Source organism: Lipophrys pholis (assembly GCF_963383615.2).
Source record: "Lipophrys pholis genome assembly, chromosome: 5".
NCBI classification, from domain to species: Eukaryota; Metazoa; Chordata; class Actinopteri; order Blenniiformes; family Blenniidae; genus Lipophrys; species Lipophrys pholis.
The window spans coordinates 18,165,849-18,183,110 of record NC_137628.1 but is presented as its reverse complement, the minus strand read 5'-3'; the positions used below and the strand labels follow the sequence as shown (position 1 = coordinate 18,183,110).

Here is a 17,262-nt window from a genome sequence, read left to right as displayed (position 1 = left end):
TCTAAAACCCCGGCTCGTGTGGACGAACAAAGACGATCATCTGTGGAAAAATAGATGACGTAATCACCCCCCTCCTCCCCCCACCGCGGTCCGCAACGTCACCTAATAACCACAACAATCACCGACTACAAGGTCGGGCGTAGCTGCAGAAGCTACGGAGTCTAATTCTAAATTTCTATGTGGTCTGTCTTCTTCTGCGTTTTTGTTGTGTTTGGTGAGTCACAGCGCCCCTAAAGGCCTGGCATGTGTACTACATGCCCTGAAACCTCGTGTTGAGCCTGTTTATAGTGAGGTGTGGAGAAAAAATATCACTTTGCCTGGTGTGGATGTGGCCTAAAAGGCTTTATCCTGTTCTTTTCTTACACAACACCTTGTTTAATGTTTTATTCATCAAGCAGCGTTGATGTTGTGGAGCTCAAACATTCATTCCCCCCCTCAAAAAAACAGCAGTGAGTGAATGTGTGAAACAAGGTGATCGTCGGGAGGAACGGCCAGAACGAGTCGAAGAAGATCTAAAGAGGAGGAAAAGTGATCTTTGCACAAGAACAAACAGTTTGTGTAGAAGGTCTAATTATCAGAGGTTTGTCAGGCTTAATTGCAGGTGCACATGCTAATTGTAAACAGGCTGGATTCTCCACGAGGGCCTCGGAGTGGAGCGAAAGACTATAGAGAGAGAGAGAGCGAGAGAGAGAGAGCGAGGAGGAGGAGGAAGCGAGTGGGAGGAAGGCAGCAGAGAGAAGAGAACAGGAGAGAGAAGAGCGGGGTGAGAGAGAATAAATAGAGACACACAAAAGAGATGGAGGTGGAGGAAGGAACAGCAATAAGAAAGCCAGCGCAGGGAGGAGGGAGAGAGAGAGTGAAGGAGAGAGGTGTCGAGGAGCAACACAGCTGAAGAAGTAAAGATGAAAAGAAGACATGATTAGTACAAGATGATAAAAAAAAAAAGCAGCAGAGGTTGGGGAGGAGGTTAAAGGAGTGTGAAAAAAGGGGGATTTAAGATAAAAAGAAAGAAACTCTCAAGCCGATGAACTTTGAAAAAAAAACAAAAAAAAAAAACGATCGAAAGCCTGCAAATGGGTCAGCGCGCGCACTCAGAGAGGGCAGTGAAGGAAAACTACTAAAAAAGATCTTTTTTTAAAATCATGCAAGAAGTGTGACGGCAGAGGAGGGAGCAGAGAGAGAGAGACAGACACAGAGACTCATCCGGATATGTGTTGCTGTACAACAGCCGTGCTCGGTTTCCATAGTAACAATTCAAATATGCCTCCATATAACACCCTGATGGACGGGAAGATACGCACAAATCGCAGCAATTTATGCAGTATATGACGTGCAGTGCTCGTCCTCTCTTAATAATACACAATTTACTTTTATCTGAGCTGGCACACACCGAGACACCGGTTCTCTTGAAAGCCTTGGAACATTAAATGGGGGGGGGGGGGGGGGGGGGGGGGGGGGATCACTGCCACACACACACGAGGCAAGTTGGTGCACTTCTGCAGATAGAGATGATCTGGCACTTCGCCTTTTAGCGTACCTCGCATTAAAAATGAATGTCTGCGAGGACTACAGGCAAATAAACAGAAATAACACGGCAAGTAGGAACTGCTGTGGCATTTGGACTAATCGGACCTTCACGCCACATCTCCACCACCATTAACACACCCAATTAATGTAATATATAATAATCTAAATGCAACGTGTCGAGGATTACTTACTTCGATCATAATACACCAAAACACTGTAAACGAATCCAAGTTGACATATAAATTCATGTGCTCTTATGTGCCCATTAGATGCTCTCACGCAGCAATTACGACAACTTATGCGGGGAAGAAGCAAGGCACAAACATGGATAAGTGGCAGTAAACACCTACTTGTCTTCATCTCTTGTATCCAGCAATTTTCCCGCAGCCGTCGCTTAACCATCCACACCGTGTCCCGATAACACACGCATGAACACTAAGTGAGCATTTTAAATGGTATCACCGTGTGCACTCTGGGTCAACCACACTTCAGGGGCCCCTACGTTCACACATCGGAGCCACCTAATTGTCTCCACACACACACACACACACACACACACACACACACACACACACACACACACACACACACACACACACACACACACACACACACACACACACACACACACACACACACACACACACACACACACACACACACACACACACACACACACACACACACACACACACACACACACACACACACACACGACCTCGCTTGCACCAGTGAAGTCACAGTGAAAATGTCCCGATTTGCCGGACTGTTCAAGTTAGTACAAGTTTGTTTTTTTTGTAGTTGTTTGTGTGTGTGTGTGTGTGTGTGTGTGTGTGTGTGTGTGTGTGTGTGTGTGTGTGTGTGTGTGTGTGTGTGTGTGTGTGTGTGTGTGTGTGTGTGTGTGTGTGTGTGTGTGTTTATGGGGGGGGGGGACTTCTGGACACTACAAACAAAATGAACAGAGTTGTTTATGGGAAATTCATCCAAATTTCAATTCTCTTAGAAATTAGGCCATTTTGGTAACTTTGTACAAACTCTGTTACTCTTTTTCTCTATATTTTCAGCAAAATAGTATGCCATCAACTTTCACTTATAAAAACATACAAACATCGATTTTAATCCTCATAGACGATACAAGATTTTGAGGGAAATTTTAGATAAAAACTTAATCATTTAAAATTCAACAAAATTTCTCCCCGCTCATTTTCTCAAAGTGTCGTTGAGCGAGACGATGAACTATAAATTGCACCCAATGGAGCCCGAGGGCTTTGTGAGGTGAGGTGGTCGCCATTGGTGTGTCAGTGTGAATGGGTGAATGTGACTAACAATCTAAAGCACTTCGGTAATGCTGAAGCAGGGAAATCTTTTCAACATTTTCCTTAGATTTGACCTCAAACCTCTGTTGCATGCTGCACCTGCATCTGGGAGCTTGTTAACCTTCAATACCCACCACAAATGTGTAACTAGTCTGCCATCAAACTGTTAACTGCCGAGCATTAAAAAAACTAAAAAAAAAAACCAACAAGGCTGAGCCGGATCATGCCAATAAGACTGAGACGTCAGGCATGTCGTTCTTAACATTTACACAGAGCATCGATCACAGAAGTCTGTCAAATGGCACAAACCGCAGACTGAATAACCAGAGCGGCTCGAGGCGTGCGCCCGCACACACTCGTAGACTTCCAATGTGCCAATAAGGATTCATCACGATCAATCAAGCCCTGGATACTGGATCTTGATCAACCTGCCGTTCCTCGGTTTCCGCAGTAACATGAGGACTTGTACATTTAGTGCACATCGCAGTGGATTACAGACTATAAAGGATATACGCTGCAGAGGCTCGAAGCGGCAGCCTGACACATTAAAACGGAACCTGCCACACAACTTAAAACACACGTAGGCCATCATTATCAGGCTCTGCTATATCCCCCAGAGACTTGATGCAGGGGGGGGGTTGGCTGTGAGGTATATCGGCTGAAAAGCGTTGTGGATAACAGAAGCTGACAAGCATATCTATTAAGGAGCTTGTTTACATTCAGTGGTTGGTCAGTTACAGGTAAGAGTGGTACTTTTTGTCATCTCCACTCAAGCACACACTGCATCATAGAGGATTTATTAATTAGAACAAATCAGATTAAACGGTACACTTTAATGTATAAACAGCATTTCAATTACAAGCACCCGACAGCCGAATACACGATACAAACAAAATCTTTTGAAGTGTTTTTTGTTTCATTTATTCCTTCCCCTGGAGAGAAACAGCGACAGGTGGCTGTGTTTCACATTTCAGGTTACTCTCACAACTCCAACAAATCATTAATAATTGAAAAAAAAAAAAGAAGACAAAAACCTTCCCCTACTGGTGGAAACTGGGCAACTGGTTTTTCTCATCCATCTACCAAATGTGTTTACTATTACATCTGTTCTCCTCCTCACGCGAATCGCTAGTAAACAAGTGACAAAACAAGGACACTGCCACTGGAGAGGCTTAGAATAATCTCAGGGTGAAACGCAGCAGGCTGTTTATATTCAGGATCCTTCCAGCTGAAGGATGTTTTTAAACATCACACCTCGGCTGCACCTTCCTGAATCGTGCGGCAGCGTATCAGCAACTGTGCTCAGGCTGTTTTACCGCGGAGATTTTGGCCCGTCCCAGTTGAGAGACACGTAATTGTGGCTTTATCGTCGATGGTGGCTCAGAATCTGTTCTACAGCGAGGACGGTTCCCAGTTGGCTCTTTGTCCCGCAGACAGCCTGAGATCATTTTCTGACTATTTAAAAAAAAAAAAAAAAAAAAAGTCTCACTAACAAAGCACGGCACGACTGCTGCTGCATGGTAATGCTACTAACTACCAATAGAACAAAAACCTTCCCAGGGAGGTAAAATGTTGGACCACGTCCACAATCTTCATCTCGAGTGTTTTTCCCTGCACATAACAACCGTTTGATTACCGGTTTAGCTCCATTTCTTTCTTTCCCTGAAGGCACTGTTGGCCAACATACACAGCACAGTGTAACAGCAGATAAACTTAAAACTGCTAAAAAACTCGACTCTTTACACGTCTCAATCAAAAGACACTACAATCGTAGGTTGGTAATCAGATCTATTTGACATCTGCAAGCAACAAGAGAGATTTATATTGTTTTCACTGTGGGCTCAGAGGGCTGCATGTGCTCATGCTGACAGAGTCACTGAAAATGATGGCTCAACAGAGTGGATCCACCGAGCCCCGTCGCTGGATTTTTGTCTTTCACTTCACCGTTTTGGTCGTTACGATACGCTTCTTTGCGCAGCATCGATATTAGCCGCAGCGAAACATGCATTGTCAGCAGAAAAATACAACTAAGGAACAACATATTTCCCCCAAGAGTTGGAGAAAAATCAAAAACAGGAGAGTAACTATTGTACTTATATTTGACAGACTGCAACAAAAAAAAAACTGGACAAAATTTATGTTTTTACTCTGCTGGTTGTTTACTTTTGGCTTCACAGTGAAGTTTCTAAGCTCTACTATAGCAACAACAAAAAAAAGAACACAATCATATGAAGAGATTGCATTTACTCTACTTCTGTTCCTGTTTTTGTACATCACACCAATACATAATAACGGGTGTGACACTGGATAGTTTTACATTACACACAAGAACTTCCAGAACTTCTAAAACAAAGATAAATGTGTGAGTACATACATTTATGGGATTATCATAGTGGCTTATTTCTCAGTAGGAACGTCAGAAGCAGCTGCAGCAGGTCTTTTTGTTGCAAACCATCAAAGTTATGCAGCATGGACGTGTGCATTATGATGTTTATTACACTTTGTTTTTAAAACTTTGAACGAATCTCACACCAGGATATATTGTGTTTGTGTGTCTCACAGATAGAAGCCAAACGACAAAATCTCGCTGTGTTCCACTTGAAACGTGAAAAGGGGATTTCTTCTTCTGTTAAATCTTTCTGAGGCGAGTATTCAAATAGAGCTGGTGAGTGTACATCCAAATGTTTGCTGAGCAACAACAAGAAGAGGGAAAAAAAAAAAAAAGGAGGCGAGAGACGGCATCGTCTGGGTGAATGACGCTGGTTGTGATTTGTCAGTACGAGCCGTGTGACATTTGTTGGGTTCAGACAGGTAATCAGACTTCATGTTGCTATAATGACTCCCCCTGTAGGGGCGGTGGAAGCCAACACAAGCTCTATTTGCATCCTCTGTAATTATTCAATTCACTTCTTACAAACTGATCCGTCAGAGCGGGTTCGATGTGGCTGCTGACTCGTTACCATACTGTCGCAGACGCTTCAAATTAACTTTATTGCGGAAATAAATCCCCCTAAACAATCAGAACCAACGAGAAATAAGTCATTTTCTCAATATTTACCGTGAAACACTGCCGTTTGTGATGTGTGCGTGCAAAAATGGGTCACAAGCACAACTTTTCAAAAAAGATGAAATAATCTCAACAACGCTGTGTGCTTTAGTTTCTACCGGCTGTTTCTCCAACACGACAAAGTTGTTTGTTGTGGAATACTTTCAGCTGTGAACAAATACACATCTGGTGCTCTAATGAGTATTGAAAGCTGCAGGCTTGTTATTTTGTAAGACAGACGTGACGTTTTCATTGTAATATAGAAGGTAGTCACTAAATGGAGTTGTGCTGCTGGATTGTTTTGGTTTTTTTTTTTTCCAATGGAGACACATTTAGTTGTTTGGTCTTTTATTTTTGGGAGATTAAGATTGCAAGAAAATGATCAAATATAGTTTCTTATATATTGTAAGCCTCTTCAGACACTCGGGATTGTGTAATAAAATCAAAAAAGCGGAAACATTCAGCAATCCTTATCATGATACTATAGTGTCCTTCGAGCCCCTGTTTAATCTCCTATAATAGTCGTCTCTATTGAATAATCTGACACCTTGCTGCTGTCTTATAGGAGCTCCAGAATGGCAGATAAAGAAAAAAAATCACTACATTATTGAAGAGGGTCTTGGGTGTTTCATTAAGTGCACTTTAGTCTGGTCAAGAATCCTCTCTCTGCTAATTGCACTTATAATGAGACACAGTACGGATCTACAGTCGTAGTGAGGCCGCCTCTGCTCTCTAAATAACATTATAGGGTCTCTTCATCAGGGGCAAATAAACTGACTGAGACGAGAGTGTGTGCAAACAGCCAACTGCAAGTACACCCACACCCACACCCACACCCACACCCACACCCACACCCACACCCACACCCACACCCACACACACACACACACACACACACACACACACACACACACAATCGGAGGCACGGGGGTGACGAAAATACAGCATTGAGGAAGGATCCATCTATCCCCGGGGGTCTTCATTACCTTATTGAAGCCATTTATTCCTCTGAGGTTATATCTCATGCTCTGGACTTAATTTAGCAGCGATGTGACGTGTCCCTTTCTACAGCGTTTCAGGGGCCTTAAGAGCCTCAGAGGGTCTGGACCACCACTGTTTCATGGCCACTAAATGCGTGCAGGCCCATGCCATGTCACTGGAACGCAGCACTACAATACCCCACACTGGATCCTATTGGTTTCTCTCCTTTTGTTCCTTCTTCTACTTTTCTAAAGGGTATTATAAGTCACTCCGATAGTATGTGTTACCCTCGGCGCAGACTATAAAGAACCAGTCACAACATCTTTTCAGCCTCGGCTGAAAATGTATTTTCCTTGGTTTCTTTCAGCGCGGGCTTTGAAAAGCTGAAAGACGATACTGAAGTTGTCTCATTCAGAGTCCAAGTGATTCTACTCGCTACTACTTTACTGGTGGCAAAAATTGAACATTCAACAGCTCCAGCTCTCTGTGGGGTTTGATAGTTCTCCTAAGGCACGCAAGACTCATGAGAGCCTTTGTAATGACTCTGAATATCTACTTCATCTCTGCTATAATTCTCCTTCATTACCTGAAGCCTCTCACCTGCCCGAGACCTTCGGATTTACCCACAAGCATCCTCATACCTCCGCTCCCTGCGCCCGCAGCAGGACAGCCGTCAAAAAAAAGCCCTCCGAGTCGGGCCAAGTCATTTTGTCGAATATATTGAGGTGTTATGCAAATAATGTGCCCCGGCTGTTAACCGCTGATAATAAATATTAAAGAAAAGTGCTCTGGATGTAACTCAGGGTGAGCTCAGAGTCTCCTGTGTTTCACAGTCGGCACAGGCTCATCAGGCACACGACATCCAGAAAAACATCTGTTCTGTAGAGAGGCCCATTTCCATTGATGTGCAAACACACACATCATATTGAAGATGTGTTGTTCTATTCTTTCACAAACCAAATGTGTTTTATTGATTTACTCTCCAGCACACGGCAAAAGCTGGGAACTCATGTAAAGACCCGAGTGTTGTCTGCACAATACAACAGGAACAGATATTAGCAGGTTCTGAAGAGCTCATCAAATCACTTTCCTTCAAATTGTTGTTTGCTTTTTTTTTTCTCTCCACCTGTAAATCACGAAAGCTTCAAATATATTATACAGTAACTTTAATAAAGACACAAGAAGCAAATTTATGCAGAAAAGATCATAATGACGACAATTAAAGGGGAAAACATTACCAAAGATAGTAACCAAATAGCTTTCTTCTGAACTCAATGTGTCATAATCACACTGTATTTTAAATGTTTAACTGCAGATTCAAAAGGACACATGAGCAGAAGGTCCAAGCACTTCAGGAAAACACAGATTACCTCACCAGAGCCTGAAATGTTTAACCCAACAACACAATTAAACTGGAGGAGTCACACACAGACTGGCAGTGACAGTAAAAGATCATTTACCACCCAACCCCTAATCAGATTAGAGCAGGATCACAGCGTATTATATTTAGCATGCTCATCAGGGACGGTGTGATGTGAACAGACTGTGTCTCACCTGTGTACGACAGGTGTATCAGAGCTTGAGGTTCACACTGAATATTAAAGGGAAGAAAATGCGATTTTTTTTTTTCTCCTCGCTTCTTATATACTCGTAATGCCTGGTCATGGGAGAGACCTGATCCCTTGCCCCACCCCACCCGCGGCAATTACGTGCTTAGCAAACACTGCCTTTCTCTTTAGACTTAAATGCAGCAGCAGACCCCAGACGCTCAGCTACATGTCCTCCTCTTCTCTTCCCTCACCTTCCAATTTACCCCCCCCCCCCCCCCCGAGAGGTTAGCACTACCTTTTGGCCTTGCCTCCGTCTCACTGATCACCCATTCCTCTGCTTCATTAGGAATAAAAATCACTGACAACTGCAGCTCTTCCCCACTGGGCCTGTGTTACTCCCTCATGTCCGGATTTGTGAGTGCGGAGGGGCAATTTTCATCTGCGCTTGTGCAGCCGTCTGCCCTTCAAGTCCACTCCCACACTCAAGTCACGGCTAATTAATTGACAAGTTGCCCCCACCGAGGGTCAAATGGAGACAGACTCGCTGACGCTTTGAACAGGTTTGGTAACCACAGGCACTGGACATGTCAAACAGATACCACCTGCCTACAGCACTGCAGGAAAAAAAAAAGAAAGAAGGAAATTACACTTCGCGGGTAAACACAGGAAGTAGAAAAATACTTTATTTAAATGGCTTTCCTACAGAAGATGGAAATAATAGCTATAATTTCAGCCTTTTGGGGAACAGGTGTTATTGTTGCTGTAATTTTTCCAAATAAATGAGCCACCTGGTGGCCCCAGTTTGGATTTTGTCTAATAATGCAAAGTACATCTGTTGCAGAGAGCTACTTCCTCTTTGCAGTCAAATATTTTTGCTTCTTTTCAATCTTTCATCAGCCCCCCCCCCCTTGAGAACTTAATTATGAGCTAATCATCCGCTCTCAGCAAACCCATCTGCATGACATGATTTCTTGGTCGTCCTGAAGTCTGCTTCTCCTGCTCCGTTTGAGGACACTATCATCAAATATTACTCAATCTTACTCAGCTATCAGCCCCTCTATCAGCTCTTCTCATCTCCGCACTTCGACCCTTTTCTATTCTCTTTTTTTCCCTGCCGCTTCTATCCATGTGAAAAATTATATTTAAGAAAAAAAAAAAAAAACCTGCCTATCTTCCCTGTCTCTCTGTAGAATAGCTTCAAACGGGCTCCCTTTGGCATGACATGAAAAGTGACCGTTTCTGATGAAATTCCTTCATGTGGCGGGCCAGACGTTGTGATCATGGCATTAGTGAACACATACAGGATGAAAGAACGATCTGCGGCTAAATTTCTGCACGTGAAACCCCAGTGAAAGATAACGTGTCTGAACATTGAAACAAGCTGCAGTTTGTACAGCGACGGTTTTCAGCGGAGACTGCGTAAATAAAACTGGTAGTGCGCCTGTTCAGTACCAGAACGGCACACCAAGAAGCTCAGCAACGTGGGTAGAGGCGGCATCACAGCATCGGGCCCCCTGTTCTCTATTCTTAGCTCTCCCTCCTTCTCTCACTGTCACACATGACTAGGTATTGAAGAGGAGAGGTAGAAGAGGCATCTTCAGCTTCTATCTCCAACAAAATCGGGATACTATCTAGGCTGCTTTATTAAAGGACGCTGCCTGCATGGACTTTTTCTAGGAAATAAAACAACTTTCTTTTCAATCTGTTCGAAGTTAAACACTGTGTCTTTTCTACCAGGTGCATGTGAGGCTTCCAGTCTGCTGTTGTTTTCTTTGTCAGACATCTCACGAACAAGATCAAAATCATCCGAGTTGTGATGTAAGGAGCTGCTCGTCTGCTTCATTTGAAAAGAATATCATCCATGACAAATGTGGCTCTTTTGTGGATCTTGCAAAGCTGCTCCTTTGAAGTAATATAGATAATGTGACTGAAGTGAGGGAGCAGAGAAACTGCAAATGAATAGATCAATGTCAATTCCAGGGCGCCATTTGGGATAAGGGGTCGAGTTATGTTATAAAACCGCTTTCACAACATGTTGTCCCACTTAATCAGGACCTACAAGTGTCTGTTTGTTCTGAAGGGCTTCACTTGAAAGTGTATTGAAAAACTGGCAGTTATAGAGTGGAGGGGACACATGATGATCATTAAAGAGGACATATTTGTTTCTCACACCTCCACCTCCACTAGAGAGGCCTTTCACGATTCACAACTCCGGCAAAAAAAAAAAAAACTTATTTATTTCATACTATGCTTGTTACGCATCTCTGCCTGAAAAGTTATTTTTAGCTTCTTTATCTTAAGGTAGTCCTCTTCTGAAACAAATTTCCAGGAGTCCGCTCTTTTAACGGTGCTCAGTCTGCCGATATGGAACACCAAGTGCCGGTAATTTGACACAACCTCGTTTTTCAGAATCCATTGCGTACATCACCCCCCCCCCCCCCCCCCCCCCCCCCCCGTCCTCTCACCAAACCCGCTAGAAAGATCATTTGTAAAGGAGCCACTTCCTCCCTACTCCACGCCTGTGCACGAGCCATTTCCCAGGAGAAAACAAATGTGACAGGACTCACGCTTTTTTCAGATTCACGCACCCAAAATGCATTGCGTGCTACGTCACGTCCTCTCAACCCTCACCCCGCCCGCTCGAAAGTCCGTTTGAAAGAGGACCGAAACTGGTGTTTTGAAGGGGAGCAGATTCCGCTTGAAAAATCAGGAACCAAGTTCGGGGTGCTTTCACATTTCACCAAACGAAACATAGTTTTACCAGAAAGTCCCTTAAGAGAACTCTGGTCCACATCAAACAGGGGAATGTGAACGCGTCCTTAGTGATCTGTAATAAGAACTACATTCACCCAGTCATGCACCCACATGAAAGCTCCTGACATTCTCAGTGTCCTACCCATGAACACTTCAGTTCATGGACAGGTAGAGATGGCGAACAAACACAAGGACTTGAAGACAAACTTGCTGTTGGTTTTCAACCGAAATTATTGATCCTCATGTACGAAGCTCTATACAAACAAATCACTTTGTTTGTACACATAACTTTTGTTGAAATACTCTTTTGTTTGACATTCACCAACGTTCTGTTCCAGCAACTCTTCTCCTACAAATGAGAGCATTCGTAGCAAGAGAAGAGTAAACATATTGTTTATACAGTTTAATCCACTCAAGTCAATTAATCATATAAAGCGTTGCATTACAAGATTTACATTCGAGTCCTTTCATTCTACAAACTGCAGACATGATTAGAGAACTGATATCGATGATACCGATTTAACATTTCACTTGTTCCCAACCTTCTGCTGAGACACCTTTCATAGTATCACAAATGTTTTGGGCTTCTGATCTTTAAGGTTGCCATAATGTCAGAAAACCAGTCAGTATCTGACCACCATTTGCCTCACGCAGTGCAACACATCTCCTTCGCATAGAGTTGATCAGGTTGTTGATTGTGGCCTGTGGAATGTTGGTCCACTCCTCTTCAATGGCTGTGCAAAGTTGCTGGATATTGGCAGCATCTGGAACACGCTGTCGTATACGCCGATCCAGAGCGTCCCAAACATGCTCAATGGGTGACAGATCCTTGCAACATGGGGCCGTGCATTATCATGCTGCAACATGAGGTGCAAAATGCCGTCAATATAATGCACCTGTGTTCGTTATCCATAACATACGCCTGCCCATACCATAACCCCACCGCCACCTTGGGCCACTCGATCCACAACGTTGACATCAGCAAACTGCTCACCCACACAACGCCGCACACGCCATCACCCTGAACAGTGAAAACTGGGGATCATCCGTGAAGAGAACACCTCTCCAACATGCCAGACACCATCGAACATGAGCATTTGCCCACTGAAGTTGGTTACGACGACGAACTGCAGTCAGGTGGAGACCCCGATGAGGACGACGAGCATGCAGTTGAGCTTCCCTGAGACGGTTCGTGACTGTTTTGGGAAGAAATTCTTTAGTTATGCAAACCGATTGTTGCAGCAGCTGTCTGGGTGGCTGGTCTCAGACGATCATGGAGTTGAACATGCTGGATGTGGAGGTCCTGGGCTGGTGTGGTGACACGTGGTCTGCGGTTGTGAGGCCGGTTGGATGTACAGCCAAATTCTCTTAATTGCCTTTGGAGACGGCTAATGATAGAGAAATTAACATTCAATTTACGGGCAACAGCTCTGGTGGACATTCCTGCAGTCAGCATGCCATTTGCACGCTCCGTCAAAACTTGCGACACCTGTGGCATTGTGCTGTGTGATCTAACTGCACATTTCAGAGTGGCCTCTGATTGTGGGCATCCTCCGGCTCACTAACACAGATTTAGACAGATTTGTGAACAATATTTGAGAGAAATAGGTCTTTTGCGTATATAGAAAATGTTTTACATCTTTGATCAGCTCATGAAAAATAGGAGCAAAAACAAAAGTGTTGCATTTATATTTTTGTTCAGTATATAATTGGGTGGATTTGCCTTTACATTCCCATCCCTTCCTCGCTGATAGGATTTGGCATGTGTCGTTGTCATAATGATGACTACAAGATTATTTATGATATGATATGGTTCTTCCATAAATTATGAGGAAACCAGAAGGCAGATAGATATGCATTTGCACCCACATACAAATCATCGAGTCATTACATTGGTATTATTCAAGAAGTGCCCAATATTGAAAATCGACCCAACGTTTTCATCCCATATGTGTCAGCAAATTTCTATTTACAAGCTTGCTTCCCTGATTAAGAGGCCACAACTGCCCCCTTAATAAATAAATCAGGTGCACCAGTGATAAGAGTATCAATAAAATTTACGGCATTTTTTTGGTCAATTCACTTAACATTGCTCCCATTAAAAAAACTGAAAAACAAACAAGAAAATAATTGAAAGGCATCAAAGGAAATTGCATTTGTATGAGGCCTACTGAGTCCCAAGCTTGTCACACAAAAAGCAGCTCTCATAAAGCGTACTGGCAGTTTTCGGCTGCAGGGGCTAAATTCAAGCTCATTCAAAGTGATAACGTGTTAGCCGGTCTAATTTGGTCAAACTGGACGTTTTCACAAACTGACAGACTTGTTAGATAATGCAACAACTGTGCCATCAGTCCAACCGTCCCGTACAACTTGTACAATCACATCTTCACTGCATGGACGCGACTAATAAAAAAACAAAAAAACAGAAGCACATTCTCAGACCGACAAAATCTGAACTAAACATTTAGATCAGAACCTTAATGACTGACCGTTTATTACATATCACTACGAGAAGCTTGGTTGGTTGGACTCCTGTCATAGTGCAGACGCATTCAAATAAGTGAAGCAGCTATGGGTTCATGTCTTAAAAAAAAAAAAAAACTGCCTTGTTAAAATCTCTAAACAAAGCTGGAGCCCTTCATGGAGACGAGTCTTTCAAATTGCCAGTTTAGTTTCAGCTTGGCTGAGGTACGTGTTATCTTTTCTCCAGCATGCTATGTGCATCATCTGGAGAAAATAAAATGGAAAATGCATGGATTAAAGAGGAATTTCTGAGGCACTGTGAAACTACTTTGCGCCTCTCCTTCCCTCTCTCTCTCTCTCTCTCTCTCTCTCTCTCTCTCTCTGTCACTGAGTAAACAATAAACACCAGGCTGCTCAGCACCTGTAATCCTTCAACGACTCAATCAACATTTGTAAAGCTGGTCACATGAGGCTCGTATCCAAAACTGACTCAGCCGGCTGTCTGTGAGTTTCAGCATCATCTCCACACCCGTATAGTCGCGGCGGCAATTCACTACTGCCGCTCTCTTCACGGTCCGTCGATCAGAACTGGGAGGTGGAGGGGGGGTGGGGGGGACTGCGTGTACCGCCTGGCAGAGAAAACGCTCAGATCCAGTAATCCCCTCTACCCAGCCCACTCTCCAAAAACATGCGGCATCACGACGCCGCAACAACACACCCCTCCTTGGGCTCGCTGCTTACGCACTCAGAACTACATCTGTCTACAAAGCTGCCTCCTTCATCCACTGTCAGTGAGGCTCCCTCAGGATTTACCGCCTGCGCCTGGATCTTTGCCTGTCTGTCTCGTTCTCTGTCTGCCACTCCTTAACCCCTTGTTTGCGCTGTGCCCTCACCCTCGCCCGACCGCTCCTTAACTCAAGATGCCCTGCAAACGCTGTTCACACGCTTTCCTAACGCTCATCTGTTGAGACGGAAAAATGACTTTTGACCCAAACGTGATGGCCAGTAAAGTGAGAGCTGTGCAGTGAAGTGTCTGTGAGGCAATATGGTAACAAGTGATCAGCACGACAGTAGGTTGGTTCTCTCTTGAAGCTGTTGTGTGATGAGTGAGGTCCAGGCCAGCTGTCACACCTCCTCCAAGTCACGCTTCACCAAAAGACGAGCATCATAATCACAGAGTTACATCGAGTCTTCTGATTTGATTATTGCAGGATTACTTCAGATTTAAATGAGAAAGAAAGTCAATGCAGCCAACAGTGTCATCTACGGCGCCACAGAGAGAGAGAAATCCTGGAGCTGCTTCATTGGTGGGAGCTGGACAATGTAGCAGAACAAAGGAATTGACCACATTTTCTGTGTCAGAACTGTTCATGCATGTGAGGAGGGTTGAAACACGTCTTCTCAAAGTGCACCAGAACGCCGCGCCACTTCTCCGTTTGAAATGATTTCACTTACATCTCATCGCTTTGTCAAAGCGCCTCTTAGTCGGGTCTTTCTATTATCTTTACTCGTCCCTTCAACTTTTAAACATCTTTTATCAGTTGAAATCCTCAGCGGCTGCAAAGCGAAGCACGGGCTCAGCAATGAGGAGGAAGAAGAAGAACAAAAAAAAAAAGGTTCCAGCTTCTCGACTCTGTTGCTTTATACGGTTACAATAGTCTCTAACCTGTTTCCTCCCCCCCAAAAAACTGTTCAACTGCTCATTTTGATGAGCTTTTTGATGCTTCTCTCGTTATTCTTTATCTCGACTTCGGGCTCCCGCAAAGCACCACAAGGACGAACGTGGGACAAAAAAAAAAAGGCGATTCACTCTTTCTGCTTTTCGCTCTACGAATGTGTTTCCTGTACTTTTCAAGGAGGTCTTTTCTTTCTTGTTTGCTTAAAAAAAAAAAAAAAAAAGAGTTTACTTTAAACTGAAGATTTAGTTGCAGATCAAATCAAGTAAAAAACTGTGTGTGCAGCCAATTTTCCTGAATATTTTCAATAAAGTCAATGTTGTCAGAAACAATACAACCCAGTGGCTGTCTATTTTCTTACCACAAACCAGCTGAACTTCACTTGAAGCGATCATTTCATCAGGCATCTTTGATTGTTGACCTAAAATATGGATTTATGTACACCTGTGTATGTGTATAAGGCAACAAAGAAAAGTGTTTGATAGCCGAGGCTGTGAGGCTTTAGCTCAAACAGGACAGGTACAGTAGCTAATGTTGTTGTTTGGATGTGTTCAGGATAAACCACTTTTTCATACTATGAATCCTTGTTGTGGAATAGAGAACTCCAGTTAGAAATACTATCAAGAAATACCATTTTTTAAATTTGTAGTGAACTAATCAAAACTCTCTTTTAGCTACACGTCACTGCACTTATATAACTAACTCACACTTTAAAAGAATTTTAAAACATTTCAACATTAGGTGTGCTGTGGCGAATCTCTGGAAGTTTAATGTGTGTGAATACCTGTTATTTTGTCTACATATTCATCATATCTTGTTTCATGTTGTGATCTTGAAATCATCCACCACACAGAAATGATGTGAGCTGAGAAAATTACCCAAATCTTTCCTCCAATCAGTAAATCGATAGATAAAATATAAATCAATTTCAGTTGTGAGGAAAACCTCACAAATTCTATCCCAGCTTTGCAGCTTTTCCACTCCATGTCATTTTAATCATAAACAAAGTAAATAAATTGAAGACGGACAACTGTGACAGCCATTTGACTCTCACTGTCTGGTGACAAAATAAAGACTTAATTATTGACCGATCCAAAGTGACATTGACAGCGAGAGTGACATCATAACTTAAAAGAGCCTTTTCAATCCAGGCAATCTGACGCCAGACGTTTCAGCAGATAAGCGGTGAGAGGACGTCTCGGCGTGAGACGACGTCTCGGCGTGAGACGACCATGTTGGTAAAGTCGGTGGCCTACCTTGAACATTGCCAGCCCGGATCTCCTCTCTGCTCTTCAGAACTGGCATGATGGAGTGAAATGGGATTCAACTCCTCCTCTCATAGCCTCGGATGTAGGGATGGCAGACAGTCGAAGTCGCGCTCAGGAGTGAAGTCTATCGCGCTGAGGGTCGGACAGACTCGGGCTGAAGGGGGGGCAGAGGGCGGCGGGGAGGGCTGCTGTCAAGCCGTATGGTTGAAGACGTCTGCAGGAAACGAAACGACTGATCTGGTTGGAAATGTGCTTCGGATTTAGATTTCACAGGAACTTTAAAAAAAAAAAAAAAAAAAAAAAAAGAAAAAGAAAAAACTGACCATCAACTTAAAAAGATGAGAGATGGGAGAGCCATGGAAGGGCGGCTCTTTCGTTCGTCTCTTTCCATCCACTTGTCTTTTCCTCTCCTCCAAAGCTGGTGATACAGCTCGTCGAGGTCTCCTTCCAGAAGTCTGCAAGTGTGTGAACACTGTTGCCGTGGAGATGAGGAGATGAGCAGCAGTGTGTGTCTGTGTGTGTGCGTGTGTGAGTGCACTCCTCCTCCTCCTCCGCCACCTCCTCTTGTTCTTCTTTCCTTTCCTTCTTCTTTATCCTCCTTTCTTTCACTCTGTGTCTTTGTTTAATTTAGCCAGTCATGATCATCAGCCCGCTCTTCGCTCTTCCCTCCTCAGTCTGACC

At 43.7% G+C, this 17,262-nt stretch overlaps 1 protein-coding gene across 1 annotated transcript in view; it reads right to left on the bottom strand.

The window, feature by feature from the left end:
• Nucleotides 1–16,581, bottom strand: part of grin2bb (glutamate receptor, ionotropic, N-methyl D-aspartate 2B-b) — a gene marked incomplete at its 3' end in the record, with an annotated part of 108,689 nt that extends 92,108 nt beyond the window's left edge. The window contains exon 1 of the mRNA XM_080464446.1: nucleotides 16,570–16,581. Coding sequence (XP_080320572.1) covers nucleotides 16,570–16,578 — 9 coding nt within the window. The 5' untranslated portion in view covers nucleotides 16,579–16,581. The remainder of the gene's footprint in view (nucleotides 1–16,569) is intronic.
• Between the last annotated feature and the right edge of the window lie 681 nt (nucleotides 16,582–17,262).